The sequence below is a fragment of the Stegostoma tigrinum genome, chromosome 22 (assembly GCF_030684315.1).
Source record: "Stegostoma tigrinum isolate sSteTig4 chromosome 22, sSteTig4.hap1, whole genome shotgun sequence".
Classification (NCBI taxonomy): Eukaryota; Metazoa; Chordata; class Chondrichthyes; order Orectolobiformes; family Stegostomatidae; genus Stegostoma; species Stegostoma tigrinum.
Genome location: NC_081375.1, coordinates 16881067 through 16908984, shown reverse-complemented (window position 1 = coordinate 16908984; position 27918 = coordinate 16881067). Strand labels below are relative to the sequence as shown.

At 41.0% G+C, this 27918-nt stretch overlaps 2 protein-coding genes across 5 annotated transcripts in view; one reads left to right on the top strand and one right to left on the bottom strand.

Annotated features, from left to right (window-relative positions):
* Nucleotides 1-9674, bottom strand: part of cog1 (component of oligomeric golgi complex 1) — a 36338-nt gene extending 26664 nt beyond the window's left edge. For 2 of the 3 annotated variants that reach the window (XM_048555280.2, XM_048555281.2), the window contains exons 1-2: nt 9165-9674; nt 6947-7191 (exon numbers count right to left, since the gene is read on the bottom strand). In XM_048555280.2, the coding sequence (XP_048411237.2) occupies nt 6947-7191; nt 9165-9479 (560 nt within the window). In that variant the 5' untranslated portion in view covers nt 9480-9674. The remainder of the gene's footprint in view (nt 1-6946; nt 7192-9164) is intronic. The other variant, XM_048555282.2, reaches the window with a different exon arrangement.
* A 210-nt stretch (nt 9675-9884) lies between these two features.
* LOC125463743 (soluble calcium-activated nucleotidase 1-like) lies at nt 9885-27531 on the top strand. Of its 2 annotated transcripts, none has more exons than XM_048555380.2 (4): nt 9885-10051; nt 22683-23339; nt 24197-24400; nt 26807-27531. In XM_048555380.2, the coding sequence occupies exons 2-4, from the start codon at nt 22706-22708 to the stop codon at nt 27175-27177; spliced, it is 1209 nt and encodes a 402-aa protein (XP_048411337.1). In that variant the 5' UTR covers nt 9885-10051; nt 22683-22705; the 3' UTR covers nt 27178-27531. The 2 variants fall into 2 exon arrangements, with proteins under 2 accessions (XP_048411337.1, XP_048411336.1); XM_048555379.2 differs by lacking the exon at nt 9885-10051 and adding an exon at nt 14297-15042.
* The last annotated feature ends 387 nt before the right edge of the window (nt 27532-27918 follow it).

Below are 27918 nucleotides of genomic sequence, written 5' to 3'. Positions count from 1 at the left end.
CTGCTCTCTGAAATGGCCGAGCAAGTCATTCTGTTTAAGGGCAGCTGATCAAATGCCAGGTTTGCCAGAAGCACACATATCGCAAGAAAGAAAAAAAAAATCACCTCAAATCTCAAAAATGTAGGTGTCAGAAGGTAAGGAGTGTAGCCATACCTAGCATCAGTTAGTTCTGCAGAAATTTGGATCAACCTCAGGCATGGGTTAGTTTCTTCTCCCCCCTCCCCCCAACAAAATATCTGGCACTTGCAATCAAGCGCATTAAGGATAACTGGACCTAAAAACTTCAAAAAGAAAACAAAGCGTTCTGGACAATTATTCACTGTTCATGTCTGAATGCTTGTTTTTTTAAAACCTTCCACCCAACTATAAAATCCCAGCAACAAATCAGATCATCTAAATCAAGATGAACAATTCTTTAATGACTAACTGGGAACCATAGAGGAATAAACCAAAGTCGTATACACTGCTGTGAAACATTATGCTAATTCATTCTCTTATCAGAAGTAAAATCTACTTAGATCCAAGGTTGGCGAGGTTTCCAACCTCCTGAAAGCACTCAGTATTTGGCACATCTGACTTATATCTATGCAGTCATCTGTTGACATATTTACAAGTTTACCAAGCATGACATTTGGCTGTAATGCAAAAAAGGTACAGTCCCATTCAGGAAACTGCTGTCTCTGGCTAGGGCCCCATCGATCACTCAATTGAACTAATATAAAGACGAATTTGAGCTCGGAACAGCTCGATCCTATCACATGCAGCACAGCACTACATCTTCTCAAACAAGTTACAGCTTGGCTCTGTCTTACAATCCTGATTCACTGCAGCGTTGGCAAATAAGCATCATGCTTCAGTAAATGAACAAGGAGATGGGGAAACCTTGGTGATGACTTTTCAATATAAAATTGTGTCAGTCACCTAGAAAAGTGTCACATTACAGACACCAAGAACAACAAAATGGGTACAAGGCCTTTAATGGGACAAACAGGTCCCTAGAAAATTGAAATTAATATGATCTTACATTCCATAACCTTTGAAATTGAAGCAACCAAAAACACTGCAAGTACACTTAGAAATTAGATGCAGTGGAAAAATTACAGCATTTTCAATGTTGGGTAATACTGTTAAAATGGTAACATTGCACAACTGCCCACAAGGGTACCCTGCTCTTTTCAGTTACAATATTGAATGCTTGATAATGTGTCTTAAATACAATCACCTAAAATCACTCCAGCTGAAAACTGACGCCATGAATCAGTCACCCATTACAGAAAAACCTCAATTTTTGAGACACCAATTCACAGAATTTTCACAACACGGAAGAAAGTCCTTTGGCGCATCATGTCCATACCCGTCATCAAGCATCTGTCTATTCTAATCCCACGCCTAGCACTTTTAGTTCATAGTCTATGCCATGGAATTTCAACTAATCTTCGTGATAGTTTTTAAATTCCTTGATGCTAACTACCTCAACCAACCTGTTAGGTAGACAGTTACACATACTCAACGACCTCCGAGAAATCCTCAAGTCCCAGATCATCCGCAACCACATCACTTCAGGTGACCTCCCACCCACAGCCTCCGACTTTATTGTCCCCCAACCCTACACTGCCCATTTCTATCTCCTTCCCAAGATCCATTAACCTGACTGCCCCGGTCGACCCATTGTATGCACCTGCTCCCACCCAACCAAACTTTTCTCCACTTTTTTCCCGATTGGTCCAGGAACTCTCCACCTACATCCGTGACACTGCCCTCCACCTCCTCCAAAACTTGCGATTCCCTGGTCCCCAACACTTCATATTTACCATGGATGTCCAGTCTCCATACACTTGCATTCCCCTTGCAGATGGCCTAAAGGCCCTCTGCTTCTTCCTCTCCCACAGGCCCAACCAGTCCCCCTCCACTGACACCCTTATTCACTCAGGTGAATTCGTCCACACCCATAACAACTTCACCTTCAATTCCTCCCACTTTGTACAGACAAAGAGGGTGGCCATAGGTACCTGCATGGGCCCAATCTATGCCTGCCTGTCTGTCGGCTACGTGGAACAATCCCTCTTCCAAAGTTACACTGACCCTTTCCCCCACCTCTTCCTCCATTATATCGATGACTGTATTGGCGCCACCTCGTGTTCCCACGAGGAGCTCGAGCAGTTCATCCACTTCACTAACACCTTCCACCCCAATCTTAAGTTCACCTGGACCATCTCTGATGACTCTCTCCTTCCTGGACCTGTTTCCATCTCTGGCAACCATCTGGAAACCAATATCCATTTCGAGCCTACCGACTCCCACAGCTACCTACAATACACCTCCCTGCAAAAATGCCATCCCCTATTGCCAATTCCTTCACCCCTGCTGCATCTGCTCCCGAGATGAGGCATTCCACTCCCAGACATCCCAGATGTCCCTGGTTCTCAAAGACTGCAACTTTGCCTCCAGTAGTCAAAAACACACTCGACTGCATCTCTTGTGTTTTTCACAATTCATCCCTCAGACCCCCTCCCCACAATAACAACCAAAACAGAAATCCCCTCGTCCTCATATACCATCCCACCAACCTCCAGGTCCAACGCATCATCCTTCAGCACTTCTGCCATCTGCAATCCAACCCCAAAGATATTTTTCCCTCCTCACCCTTATCTGCCTTTTGAGGGACCACTCTCTCCAAGACTCCCTTGTCCGCTCCACACTCCCCACCACCTCCAGGGCTTTTCCCTGCAATCGCAGGAAGTGCTACACCTGCCCCTACACCTCCCCCCTCATCCCCATCCCAGGCTCCAAGAAAACCTTCCACATCAAACAGATATTCAACTGCACATCTGCTCGTGCGGTACACTGTATTTGCTATTCCTGACGTGGCCTCTTCTACATCAGGGAAACCAAGTGGAGGCTTGTAGACTGCTTTGTGGAACACCCAAGCTCGGTTTGCAACAAACAACTGCACGCCCCAGTGACAAATCACTTCAACTCCCCCTCCCACTCCTTGGGCAATATGTCCATCCTGGGCCTCCTCCAGGGCCACAATGATGCTACCCGAAGGTTGGAGGAACAGCATCTCCTTTTCAGCTTGGGAACCCTGTAGCCCAATGGTATCAATGTGGACTTCACAAGCTTCAAAATCTCCCTGACCCCCAACCAGATTCCAAAACCAGCCCAGCTCGCCCTAGCCTGTCCGTCTTTTCTCCCACCTATCCACTGCTCCCACTTCAAAGCCCAGCCCCACCTCCTTGACCTGTCCATCTTCCCTGGACTGACCAACCCCCACCCTAACTCCCCAACTACATTCATCTTTACTGGCTCCATCCCCACCTCTTGACCTGTCCGTTTCCTCTCCACCTATCTGCTTCTTTATCCATCTACCATCCGCCTCTCCCCCGGCTATTTATTTCAGAATCCCCTTGCCCTCCCCCATTTCTGATGAAGGGTCCAGACCCAAAATGTCAGCTTTTCTGCTCCTCTGATGCTGCTTGGCCTGCTGTGTTCATCCAGCTCTACACCTTGTGATGTCAGATTCTCCAGCATTGACAGTTCTTATCTCGCAAACCACCTGTTCCTTGCCTTTAAAACTATGCCCCTACTTATTCAGCCCTGTAAATAGAAACATTTCTCCCTACGTACACCCCTCAGGTACTCCCTTTAGATTTCTCTGTTCTAAAGACAACAATGCATCCTACCCACTCTTTCTTCATAGTCGAATCACTTGAGCCCAAGGATCTCTTTTGCATGCCCTTAAGTGCAATCACGTGCTTATGATGTAGCAACCAGAACCAGGTGTGACCTGTTATATGGAGCTATATCCAGACCTCCTGGCTCGTGTTCAATGCCTTTACTAGCAAAGGCGAGTATACCAACGTGTTTTCAACTACCTGTCCTCTCACCTTCAAGGATCTAAGCACACGCATACCAAAATCCCTCTAATCCTTTGTACTTCCTCGGGTCCAATCATCACACACATTCTCCCACCTGTTAGTCCTCCCAAAATAAATCATCTCATCTTTCAATTAAATCCCATTTGTCACTTAAGCTCAAACTCGCCCACCTATATCATTCTGTGATCTGAGGCCTTCCTCCTTGTCTTTCATTACGCCATTAATTTCCACATCATCTGCAAACTTACTGATCATTTTGCACACCTTCATGACTAATAATTAATGTACAACACAAATGCAAGAGACCCTGAAATATACCACCGGGACGCAGACAAAAAACACCCTTCAACTACCACCTTCTGCTTACTTTCATTAAAACAATTTGGAATCCAATTTTCCATATCACCACACATTTCATGGGCTCTTAACTCCTTAACCAACCCGCTTATGAGAACTTGTCAAAAACCTTACTAACATCCACGTAAGGGGTGGCACAGTAGCTCAGTGATTTGCACTGCTGCATCACAGCGTCAGGGACCCAAGTTTGATTTCTGCCTTGGGTGGCTGTCTGTGTGAAGTTTATATGTTCGCACCCTCTACACAGCTTTCCTCTGGGTGCTCGGATTTCCTCCCAGTCCAAAGATGCACAGGTTAGGTCGACTGGCCATTCTAAATTGGCCATAGTGTCCAGGGATGTGCAGGTAGGTGGACTGGTAGTAAACATGGGCTTATGGGGATAGAGTGGGAGGGGCTGAGTCTGTGAGGGATGCTCTTGGGAGGGTTGGTGCAGACTTGAAGGGCTTAACGGCCTCTTTCTGTGGAATAAGGATTCTATGAAACCAAACCGACAACACGACCCTCACCTACACATCAGGTGTAAAATTAGAGGGGGTAAATTTAAAACTGAAATGAGACGACATTTCTTCAGCCAGAGAGTGAGGGGCTTGTGGAATTCATTGCCACAGAGTGCAGTGGAGGCCGGGACGTTGCATGCCTTCAAGGCAGATATCGACAAATTCTTGATCTCAAAAGGAATCAAGGGCTACGGGGAGAGTGCAGGGAAGTGGTGTTGAAATGCCCATCAGCCATGATTTAAATGGTGGAGTTGACTTGATGTGCTGAATGGCCTTACTTCCACTCCTATGTCTTATGGTCACAACCTTGAAAAATTCAATCACCCAAAACGACAAAACCATGCTGACTATTCATGATTTCCAAGTGGAGATTAATTCTGTCCTTCAGATTTCTTTTCCAATAGCTCCCCTGCCACTAATGCTAGAAACACTGAAAAGGCCCTACTGCTTCCTGATTTATTCCTTCTTGAATAATGGCACGGCTCCTGTATTCGAAGAAGCTTTGAAAACTGATGCCAGAGTCCCTGAAATCTCCTTCCTTGCCTCCCACAGTAGCCTAAGATATTACTGTACCTAAAACTGCTGATAGGTCCTCCCTCTCAAAGCTAGTTTGCTCAAGTCCTCAATTCCTATACCTACATCATCCTTCACAATAATGAATACAAATGCAAAATACTCATTTAAAAAGTCAGCTGTGCGTCTCCCCAGCTCACCGTACGGGTTGCTGATTTGGTCCCTAATGGGCTCCAAACTTTTCCTTGTTATTCGCTTGCCCCTAACGCATTTATAAAAACATCTCTGGATTTTCCTTAATTTTACTCACCAGCACTTTTTTCATGGCCCTTTTCTCTCCCAATTTTTAAACGAAATGCCCTCCCTTCCCGGAATTACTATATGCCTCCAGGGCATCCATTGTTCTGAGCCTGCAACATCTGCCATAAACATTCTTTTCTTCCTATCCAATCCTGTGTGTCTCCTGACATCCAAGGTCCTCTGAAGTTGTTGATAGCCCCCTTCACCTTTATGGGAACACATCGATTCTGCACTCTTATTATGACCCTATTGAATGACTCCCACTACTCTGATGTGGAATTTCCTGCAAACAGCTGCTCCTAGTCCATTTTGACCAGATGCTGTCTTAAGATACTACAACTGGTCTTCCAATTCAGAACATTTCTGGTCCAGCTTTGCCATTATTTGCCGACATAATTAGTTTAAATCCTATGAATTATGGTTACTTTCACAGAAATGCACCCCCACTGACATATCTATCACTTGCCCGGCTTCATTCCCTAAAAGGAGGTCCAGCACACTACTCCCCCACACTGTCAAAAGTGTCAGAGACTCAACAGGTGTTTAACAACTGAAAAGCTAACCCTCTTCTTCGACATCATCACCAGAGCTCAGTTGCTCACCAGAGTTGCTAGTAGCTCTTCTATTTGAATTCACACTTACTTTCAACAGACAAAACTACGTTTCCATCTCTATGAATTAGATAGTAACAAATGATTAGATTAGATTCCCTACAGCGTGGAAACAGGCCCTTCGGCCCAAAAAGTCCACACCGCTCCTTGCAGCATCCCGCCCAGACCCTTCCCCCTATAACCCACACAGCCCTGAACACTACGGGCAATTCAGCATGGCTGATCCACCTAGCCTGCACATCTTTGGACTGTGGGAGGAAACCGGAGCATCCGGCGGAAACCCACGCAGACACGGGGAGAATGTGCAAACTCCACACAGACAGTTATCCGAGGCTGGAATTGAACACAGGTCCCTGGCGCTGTCAGGCTGCAGTGCTAACCACTGAGTGCCACCCATAATGATCCTATCTCCTGTTTTATGGAAGTTTTGCTTATGCCAGGACTGAAAAACTCTGCCCCTTGATCAATCAAGTCCAAGCACAGAGTTTCTCTGTATCTTTCAACAAGATCATTGGAATTAGATATTCCAAAGTTTCTCACAAGTGAATTGGAAAACTTGCTGCCATAACACCAAAAATTTCCTAATCTTCTGTTACGTTATGCCATTTTTTTGTTGTTTATCAAACCTGAGTTTAAAATCACGATAATCTATAATGGGAAACAATTTCACTGGTGTAGTACCAAAACTGGAAACCATGTGTGAAGGTCTGCAGCCAGCACTCTTACTCAAGTCACCCACATTGGTATTAAACATGATTTGACAGAGAAAAGTTTTTTATTTATGACTAACCTGAAATGACCTGCTGCTGCTACTTGTCGAACAAGGATGGGAAAACGGGCCAGGACAGGACTGTAATAGGAACCTGAAGAGTCCAAGTGAAGGATACTATGAATGTGGCAGCACAGCAGATACATTTGAGTAGCATGGAGATACTGTGATGATTCTAAGGCACTCCAAATTTTCTCTGGCATATTCAGAAGTAGCTTGATCTGTGCTGCCATATTGTAGAATTTCTCCTGGGATTGTTGCTGAGCCTGAAGCAGAAATATAAAATCACTCTGTATTTTACATCACTGGTGCTCACACCTCAGTAACGTAATTTAAAGATCAAGCCAGCCAGGGTCAAAAAGACCTTTATCGTTAAAAGATGTGACTGATCTTTCAATTTTTCTCAGTTTTACCCAAATTTGTCCCACCATCAGAACATCCCCTGCTATCAGGTTTCAAAGTCTGATCAAAGTCCCATGTCTCAGGGTGCTACTTTTGCTCCCCAATCTTGGAGATGTGCTGTCCAAAACAGTACTATTTATGATGATGGAAATCAGTTTCATTTGCAAGAGTTTTTTTCCAATTAAACACAGTCAAACTGATGCTGGTCTTTGTAGCTCCAGACATAACACATGCCTCTTTGATCCCAAATCCATCCTTCAGGTTTAATTCTGAACTCAAGGTAAGCAACATTCATGACCTAATTCATAAACAAACTTCAAGTCATACATAATACAATGCAAGATGGTCCTCTAACTAGGTCCCTCTCTTTTGAAATTTAGATCAGTCAACACCCTCATGTGTTCAAGTCAAACATCCAACACCATTTTAATCAGTCCCATGAACAAGTACATAATGACACCCACTTCTGCTCCAAGCTCATGCAATCTAGGTCTCAAACCAGCATCTGAGCCTCCACTGTTTCTAGACTCAAATGTTTCAACAGTTTCTTCATTAATTTACCAATCAACTCATAAATTAACACCAACTCACCTAAAAAACAGCTATCCACAGCCCTTCCATGCTTGAACCCTTCCAATCTCTAATATTTTCTAAGCACACAACAGCCAGAATGTCTATTCCTTTGATGACAGTTCCAAACCGATCTTTGCCTTCCCTTCAATCTTATATTAGTGCTTAAGCCTTCAGTGAATTAAGCAATGCAATAGAATTCCCTTCATAAATCCTTCCATTTCATTACCAAAGCACTTTCTTACCACTTTTGGTATCTTAGTACAGAATTTATTTTTCAAGATATATTGCTTGGATTTTTTTTTCTACATTAAAAAGGTGCCACAAGCTTGTGTACTATCAACAGTTTTCATTTCAAACATCATCCTTCTCCATCAATAGCAGCTGCTCAAATCCACATCAATATGTGCGACATCATTCAAGTCAACTTTGTGAATCCCTTAAGGATGATGCAACATAAATTTAAAGTCACCTAAACACTGCTGCCTACATTCTAACCCACACGCGAATCAAGCATTTATTTTAGCATTCTTTATGTAAGTAATCTAAAAGTTTCTGTGAACTCCACTCCTATTGGTATGTCTTTTTGGCTTTCCAAAATATCCTGAGAATTAACACATTGCCAAAGAGATTAGTTTAAGATCTTTTCTCTGACAACTAATACCAAGTGTTAATGTCACACCCCATACAATTATAAGAAATCTGAATGTTAAAAAGAGACCAATGGAAAGGAAGGTGGACAGAATATAAATAGCAGCAACAGAAAGCCACTTGCTCCAACCTTCAACAAAATATTCGATTTTTGATCTCTGTCACTCTCCTGCTCTATCCCCATTCCTCAATTCGCTTATTATCTAAAAATATACTTAACACATAAGTGCCCATAGTTCTCTGGGGTACATATTTCCAAAGATTCACAGCCCCTCCGACTGAAAAAAATGAGCTGGGGCAGTCCAAAGCGATCTAGCCCTAATCCTGAGACTGTCTGCCGAGTACTGACGAAAGGCCCAAAACAGGAGCTTCTCTCATTGATACTGCTAGACCAAAAAAAAAGCATTTTGTTTTCACTTCAGATTTCCACTTGTCGCAGCGTTTTGCCTTTTGCAGCAAGGGATTGGGGAGGGGTCGCAGCGCCTTGGACAAAACTCCAAAGCGAGAAAACAAGCGGCTGTAAGGTGTTCGCACTGTGCAAGCCATAGGGCTGTGTGGAGGTGGTTGCGCCGGATCCTGGGTGCTGTGCAAAGGCGAAGCGAGGAAGAGCACACACCTGGTTACGCTTGGCGGGGACAGGAGCCGCTCTGCCGGGCCCGGATGGTTTGATGCGGGTGCAGTATTCATACATGTGTCGCACCGAGGTGACCACCTTCTCCGAGGACAGCCGCATGTCGGTGATGGTGTCAGCCGCCTCGATCAGGTCGCGGTACCTCTCGCCCACCATCTGGCGCAACTCCTCCTTCTTGTGCTCGATCTCAGCGCGGACCCTCCGCTCCACCTGCCGGATCTCCTCGGTGCCGTAGCGCTCGAACAGGGAGCCGGGGTCCTGGATGTCGCTCACCCGCAGGTTCCTGGCGGCCACCGCCATGGTCCCGGTACCGATCCTGTCCCCTCCCACGGAGCAGTGAAGCTAGCACAATCCCTCCTACACAAAGAGCAGTCGTCAGGCCCAACCCTAGGCCTTAGCCGGTCGAACCTCTCGCTTGGAAAGCCTTTAGTGGCGACTCTCTCCTTCGGCAGGACCGTCCTCCCTAAACAGACGTGGCCCTCCAAGTGCAATACTGCGCAAGCGTGGGAGGGTGGGGAAACAAGATGTCGAGCCGGTGCATGCGCATTAGTTCAAGAGGGCGGACGCATCAACGCATGAGCATTTGGTCGAAGCTCCCCGGCGACGCAAGCGCACTTGGTCGAGAAGGGACCGAGCCGAGCCCCACTTGATGGAAACTGTCCTGCCGGCCGACGCATGCGCAGTCGGCTGCGATTTGGCGGCGCCTGCGCTCTTCCTTTGCTGCTGGCTGGAGTTTGGGGGGGGCGGGGCTGCTGTCTCCGGGCGGAAGTTCACAGGTGAGTGAGTGATCGATCGGGTGGTGTGTCAGTTGCCGGACCGGAATGCGGGAGCGAAAGGCTTGAAGCAACGACGACGACGACAACGCTAGATCGGTGAGTATCACCAGCTTTGTCACCGCTTTCTCGATTCTCTACCTCCCCCCCTCATAATCGGCGGGAAACAGGAGGGAGAAGATTGGGTATCGCGGCACGTCTTCCCCCTTCAACGACCGGCGTTGCCAAGGGCAATAGGAGTAAAGTACACCCCCACACCCGGGGCGCCCAGCACATGCCCTGCAGTGTCACAGGGCTGCTGCATTTATCAGGAAGTTCAGCTGCTAATTAAAAACAAACTGTCAGTGCTGTGCGGAGATCGGGTTAAAAGCACAAAATCGCAGGAATATGAGGTGATACATCAAAGTAGGGCAACCTAATTGTCAGTGGTTATTTTCTCCCTCTCATTTTGCACATTTGTGCCATGGAATTGTACCCAATCGTACACTGCTTGAGAGAAACTTCCTGCACATCCAATATATCCTGCACTCTTATTGAAACTCGTGTTCTTCTTTTTGGCAGAGCGCGATATTATTCAGTTATTGTACCTATGTATTTTTTTCAACTGGAAATTAAGACGGGTATGTGCTACAACCAGAGTAGGATCAATTTCCTTCAGGACTGAGATGCAAGCTTTGGGCATGTGTTTGCAAATGTGAAATCTTTGATATTGTGATTCTGTCGTCATAGCCCCACAGTATTACATATGTTTAAAAGTACAGAAATTTACAACACAAGTATAAAATTAAAACCGATGACGATAATGACTAGCGGCTATCTAATTGATAAACCGCACTGCTTTATGGTTTTGGACTCTGGGTGCCACTGACAAAGTTCATTTTTTTTGCCAACCTCTTGTGGCCTGTGGGAGTGTTGGTGGCCTTTTTAGCCTGGTAATTACTGATTTACTTTACTGACAGCAGGCTTGGTTTATGTTGGCTGTCGAGAATGAATTTCGATAAAGCTATTTCTTTCTGTCTTCATCGTTCCCTATCCCTCCCCAGTCGGGGAGATGCTCATCAAATGTAGAACTATAATTTGGTACCAATAAACTTTGACAAGTCAAAATTTATCCTAGGAGGGTGTACAAGAAAACAGTTTTCTATTTAATTGCGTGCTGTGGAACTAATCATTTAGCATTGTGTATAATAGGTTGCCCATGGCTCTTGTGGTGTAATGGTAGTCTCCAACCTGTGGGTCAGATGTCAGAAGCCCTGGGCTCAAGACTGACTTGCTGTAGAGGTGTGTCATAACATGTCTGAATAGGTTGATTAAAAAATATCTGTAATAGGCAGTTATTTGGATATTTGTTGGTTTACAATGCCAGCCATGAAGAATTTGAATTCCGTGAATAATAAGGTCACCAGCAGAAATATTGCTATGCTTGAAACAAAAACAGAAATTGCTGGAAAAATTCAGTAGGTCTGACAGAATCTGTGGAGAAAAGGCGGAGTTAATGTTTCAGGTCCAGTGATCCTTTTTCTATTGAGTTTTGATATTTGTTCCTGATTTGCAACATCCAGAGTTTTTGTTCTTATTATTTCATATTTAATTAAACATTTTTCTCCCTTGAAGAAATTCTGTTCCTTTCTCCAACAGGACTTCTGTTCTAATCTATTTTGTTCACCAACATTCATTTACTTCAGTTTACGAAGCTAGCTTATACCATGACATTTCAATTAAGTTTGATACACAGCTAAGTCTGCTGTATGCAATGCCAAACCTGAGTTTTTGATAGCTAAGAGGTTACACATTACTTACTGATGTTTAAGTTGGATCAGGACTAGAATCTAAATCTGCAGCAGAGCAAAGTGAAAAACCAATTGATAGGATATTTATAGCACCATTGCAAAACATTGCAACTTTAACTCTGCATCTAGAAGGATCCTGAAATTATAACATTTCTCAATAAGGCATATGGATACATTTAATTTCTAACTAATACAAAATGATCATGTTAACTTACAACTGTTCCTGCCTTCCTCCACCCAGCATTAGGCAAGACATAAGTAGAATTTAGCAGCGGATTGCCAATTTTCTTGTTCAGACTTCATCAGTAATCTATTGCAATTTAAATGTCTATTGACATCCATGAGTAAAAAGATGATTGTTATTCATTTTATAGCAAGGACTTAAAACAAGATTTTGATATGATTGTAGTGCTTAATCAATTAGTTTATAGATATTTTCTAATCAACCTGCTTTGAGCTGTTATTGCACACTACTTGAGTAAGTGGAACTTCAAGCCAGGTTTCCTGGCTCAAATGCAGGGACGTTACCACTGTACACAAAAGCCCCCCTCAAGACAACACTTCTAACAATGCAGCACTCCCTCAATACTACACTGGAATATCTGCTCTTGCTTTTGCTCTCACATCTGGAGTACGACTTAATGTAGAATCCAGTGCTACCATCAGAGACATGGCTGAGTTTAGGCCTTTGGAGCCTGACTTAGGGGTTGGAGATGTGTATTATTGGCAATAGGAACTTCCAAAAATTTTTTCCACTCATTCACCTGTTTATTGTTCCTTTCAAATTCTCTGTGTCCTCCATAAAACTGACATGACCATTGATCTTTGAACGTCGGTACATCAGTCTCTTCAGATCATCAATGTGGGATCTAAGGAGCTCAGTTCCCAGTAGTGATTCCTTTTGCACCCACTTTTTGTGTTGGGCCAGCTTGAAAATTTCCCATTTAGTCTGATTTTCTGTTTCCTGTTAGTTAATAGCTTCTTACCCCATACTTCTGTATCACCCCCAACAACATGAGCTGTTATGTTGAATAGTAACTCTGTGACAAAACATTGAATAGGTTTTGGAAATCCTGGTGCACACCTACTGCTTCCACTTTAACCATCCTACCTGTTGCATCCTGAGAGAACCTTAATCAAGTTTCCAAACACTGTTTCCTTTTCATAAAATGCATTGACTCAGCTTGATTAGATGTTTTTAAATGTCCTAATATTTAATAATAGATTCAAAAAATAGAATGATAGATTATTTGCCTTTTTTTGCTTTCTGTCTCCATGCTTTCTTAAATAGCAACATTGTTCACTGTTTACCAAGCTACTGGGACCTTTCCAGACGTAGGGATTTTAGGAAGATTGCAATGTAGGATTCCACTACCAATGCAGCTACTTCTTTTGAGATCCTAGAAACTTGACCATCAGGATTAAAGGATGGTATCAGTTTGCCAAGTACTTTTTCTCCACTGGAGCTTGGTTTTAGTTTCTACCTTTTGCACAGATATTCTCCTATTATTCACACACCCTGCTGTGAAAACAAATGCAAAATGTTTGTTTAAAGTCTCTGCTATTCCCAATATTCCAATTTTAATTCTCATCTTCCAAGGGATCAATGTTTACTTTACCTACTCTTCATTTTTATGTACTTGTAAAAGCTCTTACTATTTGATTTATATATTTCTTGCTAACTTAATGTCAATTAATCTTTTCCAACCTTATAATGTTTTTCGTTATACATATAAAGAACTGGAGAAGTCCTCTAACGCATTTTTTTTGCAGAACTTTGTCTTCCCATTTCATAGCCTGCTATGAAAATTTAATGGTAGGACCCAACCAGAATAAATCAGGTTTTTTGAGATCAGTAATATAACCTACAGCAATGATATTATGCACATGTGCAGAGTCAGGCCCTGATTCAAAACTACTGAGTTTCTTTGTTTCTTGTGAAGACTGGGAATGTCTGGACAACTGTGAGCCTTTTACTCACAGTGGACCCCATTGGCAGATGACATATAAACAAATGGATAGAAACACCAGTTCTGGATATTTCACTAGCTCAATTCACTTAAGTAATTGGACAAATAGGAGAAAGTGACTACTGCAGAAAGTTAGATGTGCAAAACAAACTTGGAAAGACCTGACTGAATAGACTGGATGATGGAAATTATTTTTCATTCTTTAATAGAATGTGAGCTTTGCTGGTAAAGCCAGCATTTATTGTCCTTGAGAAAATGGTGTAGAGCTGCTATCTTGAATTGCTTTAGTCCAAAAATTAGGGAAGGAGTTCTAAAATTATAACCTCGTTACAATACAGGAATTATAGTATATTTTAAAATTATAATGTTATGTGACTCGGAGGAGGTGATGGTGTGCCTGCCTGCTGACCGTATGTTTATTAGCATTAGAGGTTTGGAAATTGCTGTCAAAAAAAGCTTTGGCAAGGTGCTGCAGTGTATCTTATAGATGTCATGTGCTGCTGCTACTACATTTCATTGGTGATAGGTGGAATGCCAGTCAATCTATAAGTATATAAAGTATTGCAAAACCTGCATCTGATCCCAATCAGTCAGGCAGTATAGGAATGAGCATCTACAAGAAAAATCTGTTTGCAGGACTTGGGGCTCGTCTGTTCAATTCCATTTGAGGGCACTGGTTGCTGCTGAGGTTTAGCAGGGTTTGCTGTAAAACTTTATTTTATGACTTACTAACAGTCATGTCAAAACAGTCCATTGTTGGTGGAAGCCCTTTGGTATATTTAAAAGACTTGATGGAATGCTGTATTATGAAGTCTAATCTTCATTTTGTAAATCATCCCATGGGACCTCAGTCATTCTTTGAATGTATCTGTAGCTAAGGACTACACAAGGCTTTCTTCCACAATTAGTCCCATAGGTAGAAGTCTGTAACATTTCGTTCGGAAATTTATTGATTGCTTTGAAAATTGTGTTCCTTAATTTAAGAATCTACATTGAACTAAAACAGAAGTTGCTGGAAAAGCTCAGCAGACCTGCAACTTCTGTTTTTGTTTCTGATTTATAGCATCCTCTTTTGGTTTCTACAGCAAACTAAGTTACCTTGTGAATGCTTCGCCTTTTTACACCATTTTAATGGGGACATCAGTCCCTTGGAAATAAAATGTTAATGCTTCTCAAGATAGAGAGACTCTTGTTTTGGAGTATTGTACAGTAACACTACAAGTAGTGACTTCCAGGCTATGATTTCAGTAATACTTTTTCTCCAAAGTGTTTACTACAAACCAGCAATATCAAGCTATGATTGTAACTTCATTGCAAGCTCTTGATTCAGGTAAGGACCCTCAATTGATAACTTTTTTTTTAAAAAGTCTGAATCGACTTGCAGGAACTGTTGATGCTGGAAATATGGAATACACACACAAAGGCACATGTAGAGGGAGAAAGAGAATTAACGTTTCTGTGAAAGATCGTGGAACCGAAGCATTAGCTTTGCTCTTTTCTCTGTGCAGATGCTACCTAATGTGCTGAGTCTTTTTTTTCTAGCATTTTCTGTTTCTTTTGGTAAAGGGCTTTCTTTGCTTATATCTTAATACATAATACTAGCAGAATGGTGGCAATCAACATGTAATGATGAAATTAGCTGTAATTTCCTGTGATGAATGTTGTACGATTGAACCAACAATGCAACTAGTAAATGTATAATTCATTAGCTGGTTTTCTCTGAATAAACATAGTTTAGTAAATTTGTACCACTGTAAGCTCTAAAATTCAGTTGAAATAAAAATACGTTTGTACAATATAACGTATAAGGTGTTTTGTGAACATAAACAGAATGAACGTTTGCTTATCTGAACTTTGCAAAGTAAGTTTCTGACCAAATGTAGGGTAGAGGGAGAAGCATAGAGCTTACAACTAAAACATTATTTGGAGAAAGAAATAACATAAATACAAAGCAAGCTTCAGTTGCTGAAGCTGAAATCCTGCGGGAGTACTGAATAATGAGTTCTTTTATTACTTGTTTTTGGGCAAATGTGGTGTTTGAGAAATCTGTGTCATATTTGTAGGCAGATGTAGTCTGCTGAAGTGTTTTTTCAATAAGTTGATACCCTCTGGCAAACAGCCACATATGGGTTCGATCTGTAGTTAGCTTGTTTAGATCTCAAGGCAATGCTTGTCTAAGCTGTATATGTCTCTGATTCTCAAGCCACTTTAAATTTTTAGAAACTGTTGTCTTGAGTATACTAAGAACACATTATCGTAAATGCTGTTTTTCCTTCATGAATCCATCTGATGCCAAGACTAATTGGTCCAAGCTGAGTCATGATACTTATCTGTTGTGGCCCTGAATAGCCATACAGAGTAATTAATGTAGTAATACCCTTAGCTACGAATTTATGTGAAATTGTCATATAACCTCAATACATGGGGGGGCTATTAGTGAGGTTCTCCTGGATCTCTGATCCTTAAAGCTGTTTCATTTTTCTAATTACACCAGAAATAGTTACACAACAGAACAAAAATCTGATAAGCTTAGCTTGTAAAAGAATGGAAACTTGACATCAACTCAAAAAAGGCAAAGTGTTTTCTGTGTGCCAGGCCTAAACCCTTGGCGATTACTAGATACAAGTAAATACTGCAATGCAATATTTTGATTAAATTATACAATCATTGTACCATGTTTCAAATTAAAGTAATTGAACGTATTTTAGTGTTGTCTTCAATGTAATTGCTGGTTAGGGAGTAGACATAAATTACTGGATGTCCTACAGAACTTTTCCATAATTTACATGTATACTGGAAACATTTTGAAGTATACTTGGATCTTAGTGTACTAACACAGGATTACAAAGAATACATTGTGAAAAAGTAACAGCATAGCAGGTTTTACATGAATTGAAGTTGCAATAATTAAAAATTGTCAGTTTGCAGCAAGTTAGTTGTCATGGCAATTTTATTTAGCAGTCCTGATTTTTGATCAGCGGCACAATACCAGCGCCCTTCTGCCATTTTTGTCCTTTGCTTTCAATATTTTCCATTCCCCTATTCTTCATTAGTGCCCAAGCAGTTCCCAGTATTTCTAAAACATGTGAAAATTTTGATATCCTTGTTATTCAAGACAATGGAGCACTTTAGTATTTCCTAATGTAGTCCACAATGAGATGTGGCTTTAACCATACTTGGAAAAAGTTAAATAGCAAATTAAAGTTATTGCAGGGACCCCACCCAGAAGAATGTAGACTGTATTTACATAGGCACTGTGAAGAAGCAGCTGGACAAGTTTGATTGGCTCTAATCATTGTGCAATTTATGACCTATGTCCTGTTCATGGAAGGGTGCGTCATCTGTAACATTCTTTACTTAAGACAGATCCCTGAGTGATTAGATTAACAGTAATCCTAATATATAAATATTGCCTTTGATAAACTAGTGAAAGTCAATGCTGCTCCTTTGGGCCAGAATGGGCTCAGGCACAATAAATAATGGATTAACAATAACCAGAAGGTAAATAAAGTTGCCCTGATTAGAATGAAATAAGCTACAGAAATAATTATTCCATTAGATTGAGATCTCAATTTTGAATACAACTGGAACAGAATAGTTGATTATGATGAAAAAGCCGCATGTTGTTTTCTCAATTCATGGCAGGTGGGTATTGCTAGCTGGCCAGCATTTATTGCCGATCCCTAGTTGCCCTTGAGAAGATCGTAGTGAGTGTCAGCCCTCCTTCTGTGGGTTGGCACACACTGCCATTAGGGAGGGAATCCAGCATTTTGACCCAGTGACAGTGAAGGAACAGCGATATGTTTCCAAGTCAGGATGGTGAGTGGCTTGAAGGGAAACTTGAAGATGGTGGTGTTCCTATATGTCTGCTGCCCTTGACCTTCTAGATGGAAGTGGTCATGGGTTTGGAAGGTGCTATGTGAGGATTTTTGGTCATGGGTTTGGAAGGTGCTATGTGAGGATTTTTGGTGAACCTTTGCAGTGCATCTTGTAGATATTACATGCTGCAGCTATCGAGCATTGGTGATGATGGGAGTATACGCTTGTAGTATAAATTAGGAATCCGGAGTGGGTCAGTGGATGTTTGTCAATGCAATGACTATCTATCTTTAACCTATTTCTAATTGAACTGACCCTAGTTTACAAAAAAGAATATCATAGCACTGTATGACATGACCATCACAGCAATCAATTTTTACATAATTATATCAGAAACCCAATGATATCAGAAACCAGGTTCCAAGTTTATTATTTTAAAAGAATGAATTAGAATGGGTGAGTGAATTATTGAGATAAATGGATTTGAAGGGCTGAATTGTTAACATTTAAGTGGAAAGCAAATGGGACACTTTTTAATTAAATAATAGTTCACATTCAGCACAAGTATATAACTTTAAATCAATTAGCTCAGATGAAATAAGCATAATCCTAAATAGTTGACAAGCAAATCAAAAATGAAATAGTGATCTCTACAAATCCTTGAGTGAGAAATGGGAAGGCACAGACTGTGATGAATATAAATATATACAGAAACAAATTAACAATTTGATCATAAGAATTAAGACATTGGAAAAAAACAGACAACTGTAAATGTAGAACAAAATTTCACAGTACCATAGTAGCAAGAGTGGAAGTGAAAGTTCTAAAATATGCAAATTGATTTGAATCTGATAAGTGAGCGATATTGAGTATTCTGAATGGACTGCTTTCTCAAAGAAGTCAAAAGGATATGTTATGAATACCACAGTCTGCTGAAGAGTGTGTCTCAAGATACATATTAGGTGTCTTTTCATGGAATTTAAATCAAAATATGGAGACTATCAAGAAGATTTACAATATGCCGACTGTCACTACATTGAACTCAATGGCCATTAGGAAAGTACTGGTAGATTATAAGCAGGCTATCATCATGGCCATAATCAAAAAAGAGTAACAAAATAGATGTAAGCAATCAAACATCTAATAATCTTCCATGCAAAATAACTAAAACATTTTGTGGGAATGATTTGGGGATTATTGAATGCAACATTCGGGATTATGTACACAACAACTTAGTAAGTAGCTGTTCCAACTGACCAGATTTCATTTAATGACAATTTAGGTACCTAGGAAGTATTGCCAAACAAAGGGGTGGGGGTCTATAGTTCCTTGCAAGTCGAGTTACAGGTAGACAGGGTGGTGAAGAAGGTGTTTAGCATGCTTGCCTTCATTGATCAAAACATTGAGTGCAGGAATTGGGATGTCATGTTGCGGCTGTGCAGGGCATTGGCGAGGCTACTTTTAGAATACTGTGTAAAATTCTGGTTGCCCTTCTACAGGAAGGACGTTCGTAAACTTGAGAGGGTGTAGTAAAGATTGATAAGAGCGTTGCTGGGACTGGAGCTTTTGAGTCCTCGGGTGAGGCTGAAGAGGCTGAGGGGTCGACCTTCATGAGGTTAATAAAATCATGAGGATGTGAATAGAATGTATAAACAAGGTCTTCTTCCTAGACAGGATGAGTCCAAAACTAGAGGACATAGGATTACAATGAGAAGGGAAAGAGCTAAAAAGGAGCTTGGGGGGATAACCTTTTCATGCAGAGGGTGGTGCCTGTCTGAAATGAGCTACCAGATGAAGTTGTGAAAGTGGGTACAATTACAACACTTAAAAGGCAACTGAATGGGCATATGAATAGGAAGTGTTCAGAGAGATATGGCCAAATGCTGGCAAATGGGACGAGGTAAAGATTGGGATATTCAGTTGACACATACAGTTTGGACCGATAGGTCTTTTTCCATGCTGCATGATCCTTTGACTCTATGAACTCCAGTTCACTGCAGTAAACTATACAGGCATAATAAAAGTACTTAAAATAATTTAACATTTTTTCTCTATATTTTAATTTAAATTTAAAGCACGTGTACTCAGGGAAAGATTTGAGTATGAATAGGAAATTAGAGGAAAGCAGTGATCAATGGGCTAATGTCATGGTGGGTTTAGAGTGAAGTGCTGTCCTCTGTGTGTCCCAGAGTTTGGTTTCACTACCACTATCATTTATAAGTGGAATAAACACAAAGGGGTAATGACAGTAATGCTATGGTCATTGAATTAGTAATCCAGAGACTCAGCCATTGTTCTGAGAACTCACGTTCAACTTTTTAAAAAGATCTAACCTTAAATGATGGTTGTAAATTGATTATTGTAAAAGCTCATTGGGTTCATTAATAACACGGTGTAAAGCTGGATGAACACAGCAGGCCAAGCAGCGTCAGAGGAGCAGGAAAGCTTGACGTTTCGGGTCGGGAGCCTTCTTCAGAAAGAGTCCCGACCCGAAATGTCAAGCTTTCCTGCTCCTCTGATGCTGCTTGGCCTGCTGTGTTCATCCAGCTTCACACTGTGTTATCTCAGATTCTCCAGCATTGGCAGCTCCTCCTATCTAAATTGCCCGTAGTGTTCAGGGGTATGTGGGTTATAGGTCTGGGTGGGATGCTGCAAGGGGCGGTGTGGACTTGTTGGGCTGAAGGGCCTGTTTCCACACTGTAGGGAATCTAATCTAATCTAATCTCTTGTTCATTAATGTTCTTTCGGAAAGGAAAATTCAGTTTTATCCATTGCTAACAAGTCTCAAAAAAGATTGAAACTAGCCAGATTGCTTGGCATCAACTAAGGCACCAAAAATGACAATGCAAACTAAACCCTGTTGACCCTGTAATGTCCTCCCTATCAGCATCAGGGGCTGGTACCAGAACTGGGAGCTGGCTCACAGATTAGCCTATTAGTCTATCAGTAAATTAGTCTAGCACAGCCTGATGTAGTCATACTCAGGGATTCGTACCTTCATACTCAACCCCGTCATCATCCTCAGGAATGATCTGCCCCACCAGCTGGACAGACTGAGCAGAGATGGCAGCCCAGTGATGCTCATTTGGGAGGGAGCAATCCTGGGAGTTCTCAACATTATCTCTGGACCCTATGACATCTCATGGCATCGTGTCAAACAACTGCAAGGAAATATCCTGCTGGTTATCATTGATTACCTCCCCTCTGCTTGGTGGACCCCTCTGGCTGCTAAGGGTGCAGATTGTATTCTAATTGGGTAAATTCAGTGTCCATCACTAAGAATGGTATGGCAGCACCACTATTGTCAGAGCTGGCTAAGACCTTGAGATGGCTGTTGGACTTGATCTGCGGCAGCTGGCAAAGGATACAACAAGGGGAAGGTACTTCTTTTGTCTATGTCAGAATCTTTAAGAATGATCACCACACAATCCTTGTGGATATGAAGTCCCATTTTCACACAGAGGATACTAGCCATCATGTTAATATAGCACAGTCACCATGCTAAATGGGATAGACTTTAAACAAACCAAAACTGTTCGTCTAGAAGATGTTCCTTGGGGAAGTATCCTTGACCCAACTAACTTCAGCTGCTTCATCAATGACCTTCGCTCCTCCATAAGGTCAGAAGTGGGATGTTCGTGGATGATTGCACAATGTTCACTATTCATAACTGAAGCAGTCAGAGTCCAAGTACTGCAACCCTTAATAATCTCCAGGTTTGGACTGTCAGTGCAACTAACTTTCACGCCACTGAAATGCCAGGCAATGATCATCTCCAACAAGAGAAAATCTCAAAATAATGACATTCAATAACATCACCATTGATGAATCCCCAGAATCAACATTCTGGCATTACTGTTTACCGGGGCGGCAAGGTGGTTAGCACTGTTGCTTCACAGTGCCGGGAACCTGGGTTTGATTCCAGCCTTGGGTGACTGTCTGTGTTAGAGTTTGCATGTCTGCATGACTGGGTGCTCTAGTTTCCTCCCACAGTACAAAGATACGCAAGTTAGATGGATTATCCATGGTGAAATGCAGGATTATGGGGATAGGGTGGGGAGGTGGGTCTGGGTGGGATGCTCTTCAGAGGGTTGGTGCAGACTTGATGGGCCTCTTTCTGCACTGTAGGGATTCTATGAGAAACTGAACTGGACTGACCATATAAATACAATAGCTACAAGAACAAGCCAGGAACTGGAAATCCTGCAGTGAGTAACTCACCTCCTGACTCCCAAAGCCTATACACAGTCAAATGACACAAGTCAGGATTGTGATGGATTAGTCCCCATTTGACTGCATGAGTGCAGTTCCAACAAGAAGCTTGACATTATCAAGGACAAAACAGCCAATTTGATTGGCAGCACATCCACTGGCATCAGCACATTCATGGGAATACCACTACTTGCGTGTTCCCCTCCAAGCCACACTCCATCACTGTTCTTTCAGCGTCACTTGGACTAAATCCTGGAATTCTCTCCTCAATCATCAAATGACTGCAGCATTTTAAGACGACAGCTCACCACCTTCTTAAGGGTAGCAAGGGGTGGGCAATAATGCTGACTCGGACAGTAATGCCCACATTGCATGAAAGCAATATAAGTTGTACAAACAACTCAAGTGATGCATTCAATTTTGTTTTGTTGTGCCAAATCAATAACTGTGGGAGAAGGAATAAGCTGAACAAGAAGAAGTATGTTAAGCTAGTTTTATTAATCAAACTTTTTAGTAAATTTGTGGAAGGCCAGAGCTAAAACTCGAGTTAACTTTTCCATTTGAATAGTTTTTTTATGCTTTGCTTCAGTTTCAACAAAACCTTAAAGCTTTTTAGGTTGCATGAAATTCACTGAAGAGATGCTACCCCTTAGATTAACATCGTTTGTTTGCCAACATGCTTTAAGTGGTAAAGATCTGCACTTTGTGGTTTTGAGTCATACCATTTATTGTGACAGCCATGTGTTTGTAATGAAGTCACAATAATTATCATATCAGTGTCTCCTGTTTTTAAATTGATATCATACATGTGCTAAAATGAAATAGAATTGTCACCTATAATAACCATTGTGCAGATATTTTTTTATTTTTGATTGTCTTTCATAATATGATTAAGAAGCTTTACTGAATTTTGCTAAACCTTATTTTTCCTTCATGTAGGTTTCTGCTTCCGCTCTAGCTTCATGTCGCTATATCTATATGGTTTGCCCAATGGAAATGATTCTATGAGCTCCCTTCACATATCCATTGGTGGTCTTCCAGTTATAGCGTCCATGACCAAAACAAGAGATTCACGTTTTCACCTGAAATGGAAGACTATACTAGCAGCAATCATAGTTCTTTTCATATTATACATGCTGTATTTTCACAAAAGTTCCCCAAATAGCCCTTATCCACGAAATATCCACAACTGGCCGATTGATAATTTTCCAAAGGACAGATACAATGACACGTACCCACTTTCACCCCCGCAGAAGACCCTGGAAGGCATCCGATACCGTATCGGGCTGATTGCTGACCTGGACGCTAACTCAAAGAAGGAGTTGAACAGTGACACTTGGTTTAGTTACCTAAAGAAAGGCTACTTGATATTATCAAACAGTGGTGACAAAGTAACTCTCGAATGGGACAAAAATGAGTCCATTCTCAAAACGCATTTGTCAGAAAAAGGACGTGGCATGGAATTGTCCGAACTCATAGCATTTAATGGAAAGCTTTACACTGTGGATGATAGGACAGGTGTCGTGTATGATATTGATGGTGATAAGGCAGTCCCTTGGGTAATTCTATCAGATGGAGATGGAACTGTTGAGAAAGGTACCAAAGTAATTTATTCTATCTTTAATTTGCACAAATAATTTCTGCTAGTCTTGTGGATTGTTGTAGCTTGTCAATCACTATGAATCTCAATTAATATGGGGTCATAACAAATGTATTGAGATATGGTGGAGGAGAAAGGTTATTCTTTCGGAAGAGCTTATTACTGTTCTATTTAATCATGGATTTTTTTCAGTTTTGATAGACTAAAATTATTAACATTTTTGTTCCATCTGAGAGGATGGGAAGGTGATCTGCTCCCAGTTTATTGACATTGATGATACAACTAGCCCTTGACTTTGAAATGTCACCATGAGTGCATAGAGGTGCTGATTTTTTTTCCCCCTCTGACACTCTGTCTCCCAGAATTACTTACACAACATATTGGAGTTGTGTATGCACCATTGGTATCAAAATTATTTCTTATCCAAACATGAAAATAATATGGAGGGAGGAGGAGTTATTCTTCCACAGGTGCTTTAATGAACCACTGTTTGAGGCAGATTGGTTAAAAATACTGAAACCAAATCTTTCTCACATAACAGTACCTTGATAACAGTGGTAGGAGGATTGCAGAACTCCACATATACTTGAAGTGGATAACATGGGTGTATCCTCTAACTCAGGGTACCACTCTTGAATGACTGAAGTTCTATTTTCAGTTGAATTCTGTTTTACTGAATTATATCAATAAAGCAATGTGTATATCTTACATAAAAATAACCGAATATACACAAGTCAGTCAGAATCTGTAAAGGAAAGGAGAAGCTGATGCTTCAGATGTATGCTCTTAATCCAGAATATTACTTGTGGAATACCTTTGCTATGACTCTACATTTATTTTGCTGTTCCTTAAGGTTTCAAAGCTGAATGGTTGGCAGTAAAAGACGAGCACCTTTATGTGGGTGGACTCGGTAAGGAATGGACTACCACCACAGGAGAGGTAGTCAATGAAAATCCAGAGTGGGTGAAAGTTATTGGTTACAAAGGTGATGTAAATCATGAAAATTGGGTGTCTCACTACAATGCACTCCGCACAGCTGCTGGAATTAAAGCCCCAGGTAAGAAACATTTGGAAAAGTGAATAAATGCATATACATGGAGAAAATTTGTATTATGCCTAGGTACCCACGCTCTCTGACTCTGTGTGTAAATCTGTGTCCCTGATCAGCCCGACCCTACCCCTTTTACGACTATTTTACTATTTAAGTGTCTGCTGAAGACTTTGGGATTCCCCGTTATGTTAGCTACCAATTTTTTTCCATATTCACTCTTCGTGTTTCTAATTTACTTTTTCAGTTCCCTTCTGAGTGCTTTGTATTTAGTCTGGCTGTCAGTTGTTTTTTTTAACCTGACACTGTCATTAGCACATTTTCTTCTTTAGCTTAATTTCTATCTGCTTTTCATCCTGAGAGCTCTGGATTAGTTTGCCTTGCCTTACCTTTTGAGGAAATATAGTTTGAATGTATCCGAACTCTCTCTGAGCACAGTCCATTGTTCAGCTACAGATTTTCCCAGCAACCTTTGGTGCTAGTCTCTGCAGTCCAGCTCCATTTTGGCTCCATTGAAGTCATCTGTTATCCCAGTTAATACTTCATACTCTGGATTGTTCAACCTTATGATACAATTATTAGTATTCAAGAGATGTTCCTTTTATTTTGAAACTTCCTATAAAACCTAGTGCTACTCCAAGGTACACAAAGTCTGGAGGAAAAAATTGTAAAAATATGATGGTTTAATGTTCATGTCTTTATTTTCCAAAAATATCTTAGTTGCATTTCATATTTTGTAATGTTGTCAAACTTAAATTTCTATCAATGTGGTGAAATATTCATTAGAACGCTCAAGATTATAACTTCCATCTTTAGATCGCTGGCATCCTATATTGCCCGGGCCAGTGGTTTCCCTCAGAACCATTTGTTTTGTTTAATAAACGATTAGTCAATCCTATCACGAACAACACATGACTTCTCTGATTGTGCTTTAAAATCAGATTATGATTTTTTCAAATTCTCACCTCCACTACAATTTGTTTTATTGAGTAAAGCCCATGGGCATTGCTTGCCCTGGAATTATTGTCACATACACTTTGGATACCAAATGCTTTGGCTTTACTTTACTGCTTCATACTGGAAATATACACTTGAGAGTTGTGAAGACCTCCCCAATATTCCTGGAACTGATTGATATATTTAATAGAACAGGGTAATGAATTGGTCATTGTGTTGATCAGTTAATTGACTGATCTCTTTGAAATTACACCAGTGAACCGAATAATCAAAAACATTTTCATTTTACTGATTGCTACATAACCTTAAAAGCTGTAGCTTCAATTATTGGGTTTAAGAGCAGGTAATACAGGTGGTGGATCACCTTTCGTTTGGTTATCGTCTTTTATGTTGCCAAATGCACCTTTTTCAATGCCATTCATTTGTGATCATGCTATATCTTCACCATGGAAGGATATGCTACAGGAGCAGATTAACTTGATAATTTAAATTTACTGTATTAAAATTGCAACTTCAGTCTACCTCAGAAGGATCACTTAAACTATTAGGAGCCAATTACTTGATGCTGCCTTTGTCACCACCGTTAAGCATCTATGGCATTCCAAATTAAGTCAATTAAGAAGAATTATAGTGTATTTTCTCTTTTTTACCTTTGGCTAACCAAGATTTGAAAATAGAATTTTTGGTAGTTTTGTGCTTTTGGGCTGTCATCATATATCTGAAGTCAGGAGGGTGCTTTTGAAAAAAAGTTGTTTATACCATGGTGTGTTTGCTTGTTGATATTCCACGCGCTACTTCATTAATACGAGAAAAGTTTTTATATACTGTCTGAAGTGCAGTTTTCATTTAAGTGCAGTTTGGCAAGTTCTTTGTAAAAGTCATAGAGATGTGCAACATGGAAACAGACCCTTTGATCCAAATTGTCGTGCCAACCAGACATCCCCAACAGGCCGAGTCTAACTTGCCAGCATTTGGCACATATCCCGGTAAACCCTTCCCATTCATATTCCTATCCAGATGCCTCTTAAATGCTGTAGCTGGACCAGCCTCCACCACTTGCTCTGGCAGATCATTCCATACACACACTACCATCTGTGTGAAAGAATTGCCCCTTAGGTCCCTTTTAAATTTTTCCTCTCTCACCCTGAACTTATGCCCTTTAACTTTGGACCCCCCTTCTCTGGGGAAAATACCCTGGCTATTCACTCTATCCATGCCTCTCATTATTTTATAAAGCTCTGTAAGGTCACCTTTCAGTCTCTGACACTCCAAGGAAAATAGCCCCAGCCCATTCAGCCTCTCCCTGTAGCTCAAATCCTCCAACCTTGGCAACATCTTTACTGAACCCTTTCAAGTTTCACAAAATCTTTCTTACAGCAGGGAGATGGCTTGAATTTAATTAAATATTCATGATATGAATTACCATGTCTGATAATTAAACTTTGTATTATTATTCAGGATACCTCATTCATGAATCTGCAGCCTGGAGTGATCGACTGCAGCGCTGGTTTTTCCTGCCACGGCGAGCAAGCAGTGACCGCTATAATGAAAAAGACGATGAACACAAAGGAACAAATCTTATTATTAAATGTACTCAAGATTTTAAGGAGGTCTTGGTGAGCAAGATTGGAGTGGTTAACCCGACTCATGGATTCTCTTCCTTTAAGTTCATTCCAGATACAGACGATCAAATCATTGTGTCGTTGAAATCGGAGGAAGATAATGGGAAAATAGCAACTTATATAATGGCTTTTACTTTAGATGGACGCTTTCTTTTAGAGGAGACAAAAGTAGGGGATATAAAATATGAAGGGATAGAATTTATATAAGTCATTTCACAGTCAAGTGCAAAGATCTGGATTAAAGTACTACTGTCTCCAAGAACTCTCAGAACGGCAGTTTCCCAAATTGGTATCATCATTTAAGATCATTCTTGGTTGCCATTAATCGAAGTAGTGTTCTTTTGTAATACCCTCTTCTTTGTTTACATGTCAAAAACTGAATACAAGGTATTGCAAGAATCGCACTTTCCTTCTGCTTTTTTCTTCAAACAACTAATTTTGCTGAAATTGTTGAACATTTACTGGGGATGTTACTTATGCTTATGAGGTGTAAAGTCTACAGTCAATCAAGAAATTGTACATGTCCTTTTTTTTAAAGTAAATCAATATTGGTTCAATTTGTGAACTTGTTGACTTCACAGTTACTGAATTTGCATAGGTTAGAACTTGCAAGTTCTATGAGGGATAGGGATAGGAAATTGAAGTCATTACCAGGATAGAATTTTTTTGATATCACTGACTTTTTAAAAGATATCCAAAACTTAACTGGCACAAGTGGTCTTTAAGCGGCAACTAATTCTGCTGTTTGCATGAGTACTTGTTCCGAGGACTACAACTGTGGAGCTTTGTTTTGAGGGGGTAGTCAATTGCCAAGTACACTGGTGTATAATTGCTGCAGGGTTGCTCTGGTTTTTCCTGCACAATTCCCGCAAAATTGGACAAACCCGTGCAAAGGATTGCTGAATTTCAAGCACAAATTCCATACAGCACAAATTGAATTTCAATGTT

What these genes read in the sequence shown, in the direction of transcription:
- LOC125463743 (XM_048555379.2), top strand. Translation starts at nt 15,009, where the DNA reads ATGATTGTAACTTCATTGCAAGCTCTTGATTCAG. An exon ending in AGATGGAACTGTTGAGAAAG is followed by an intron (nt 23,340 to 24,196) that starts GTACCAAAGTAA and finishes CTGTTCCTTAAG; the next exon opens with GTTTCAAAGCTGAATGGTTG. An exon ending in TGCTGGAATTAAAGCCCCAG is followed by an intron (nt 24,401 to 26,806) that starts GTAAGAAACATT and finishes ATTATTATTCAG; the next exon opens with GATACCTCATTCATGAATCT.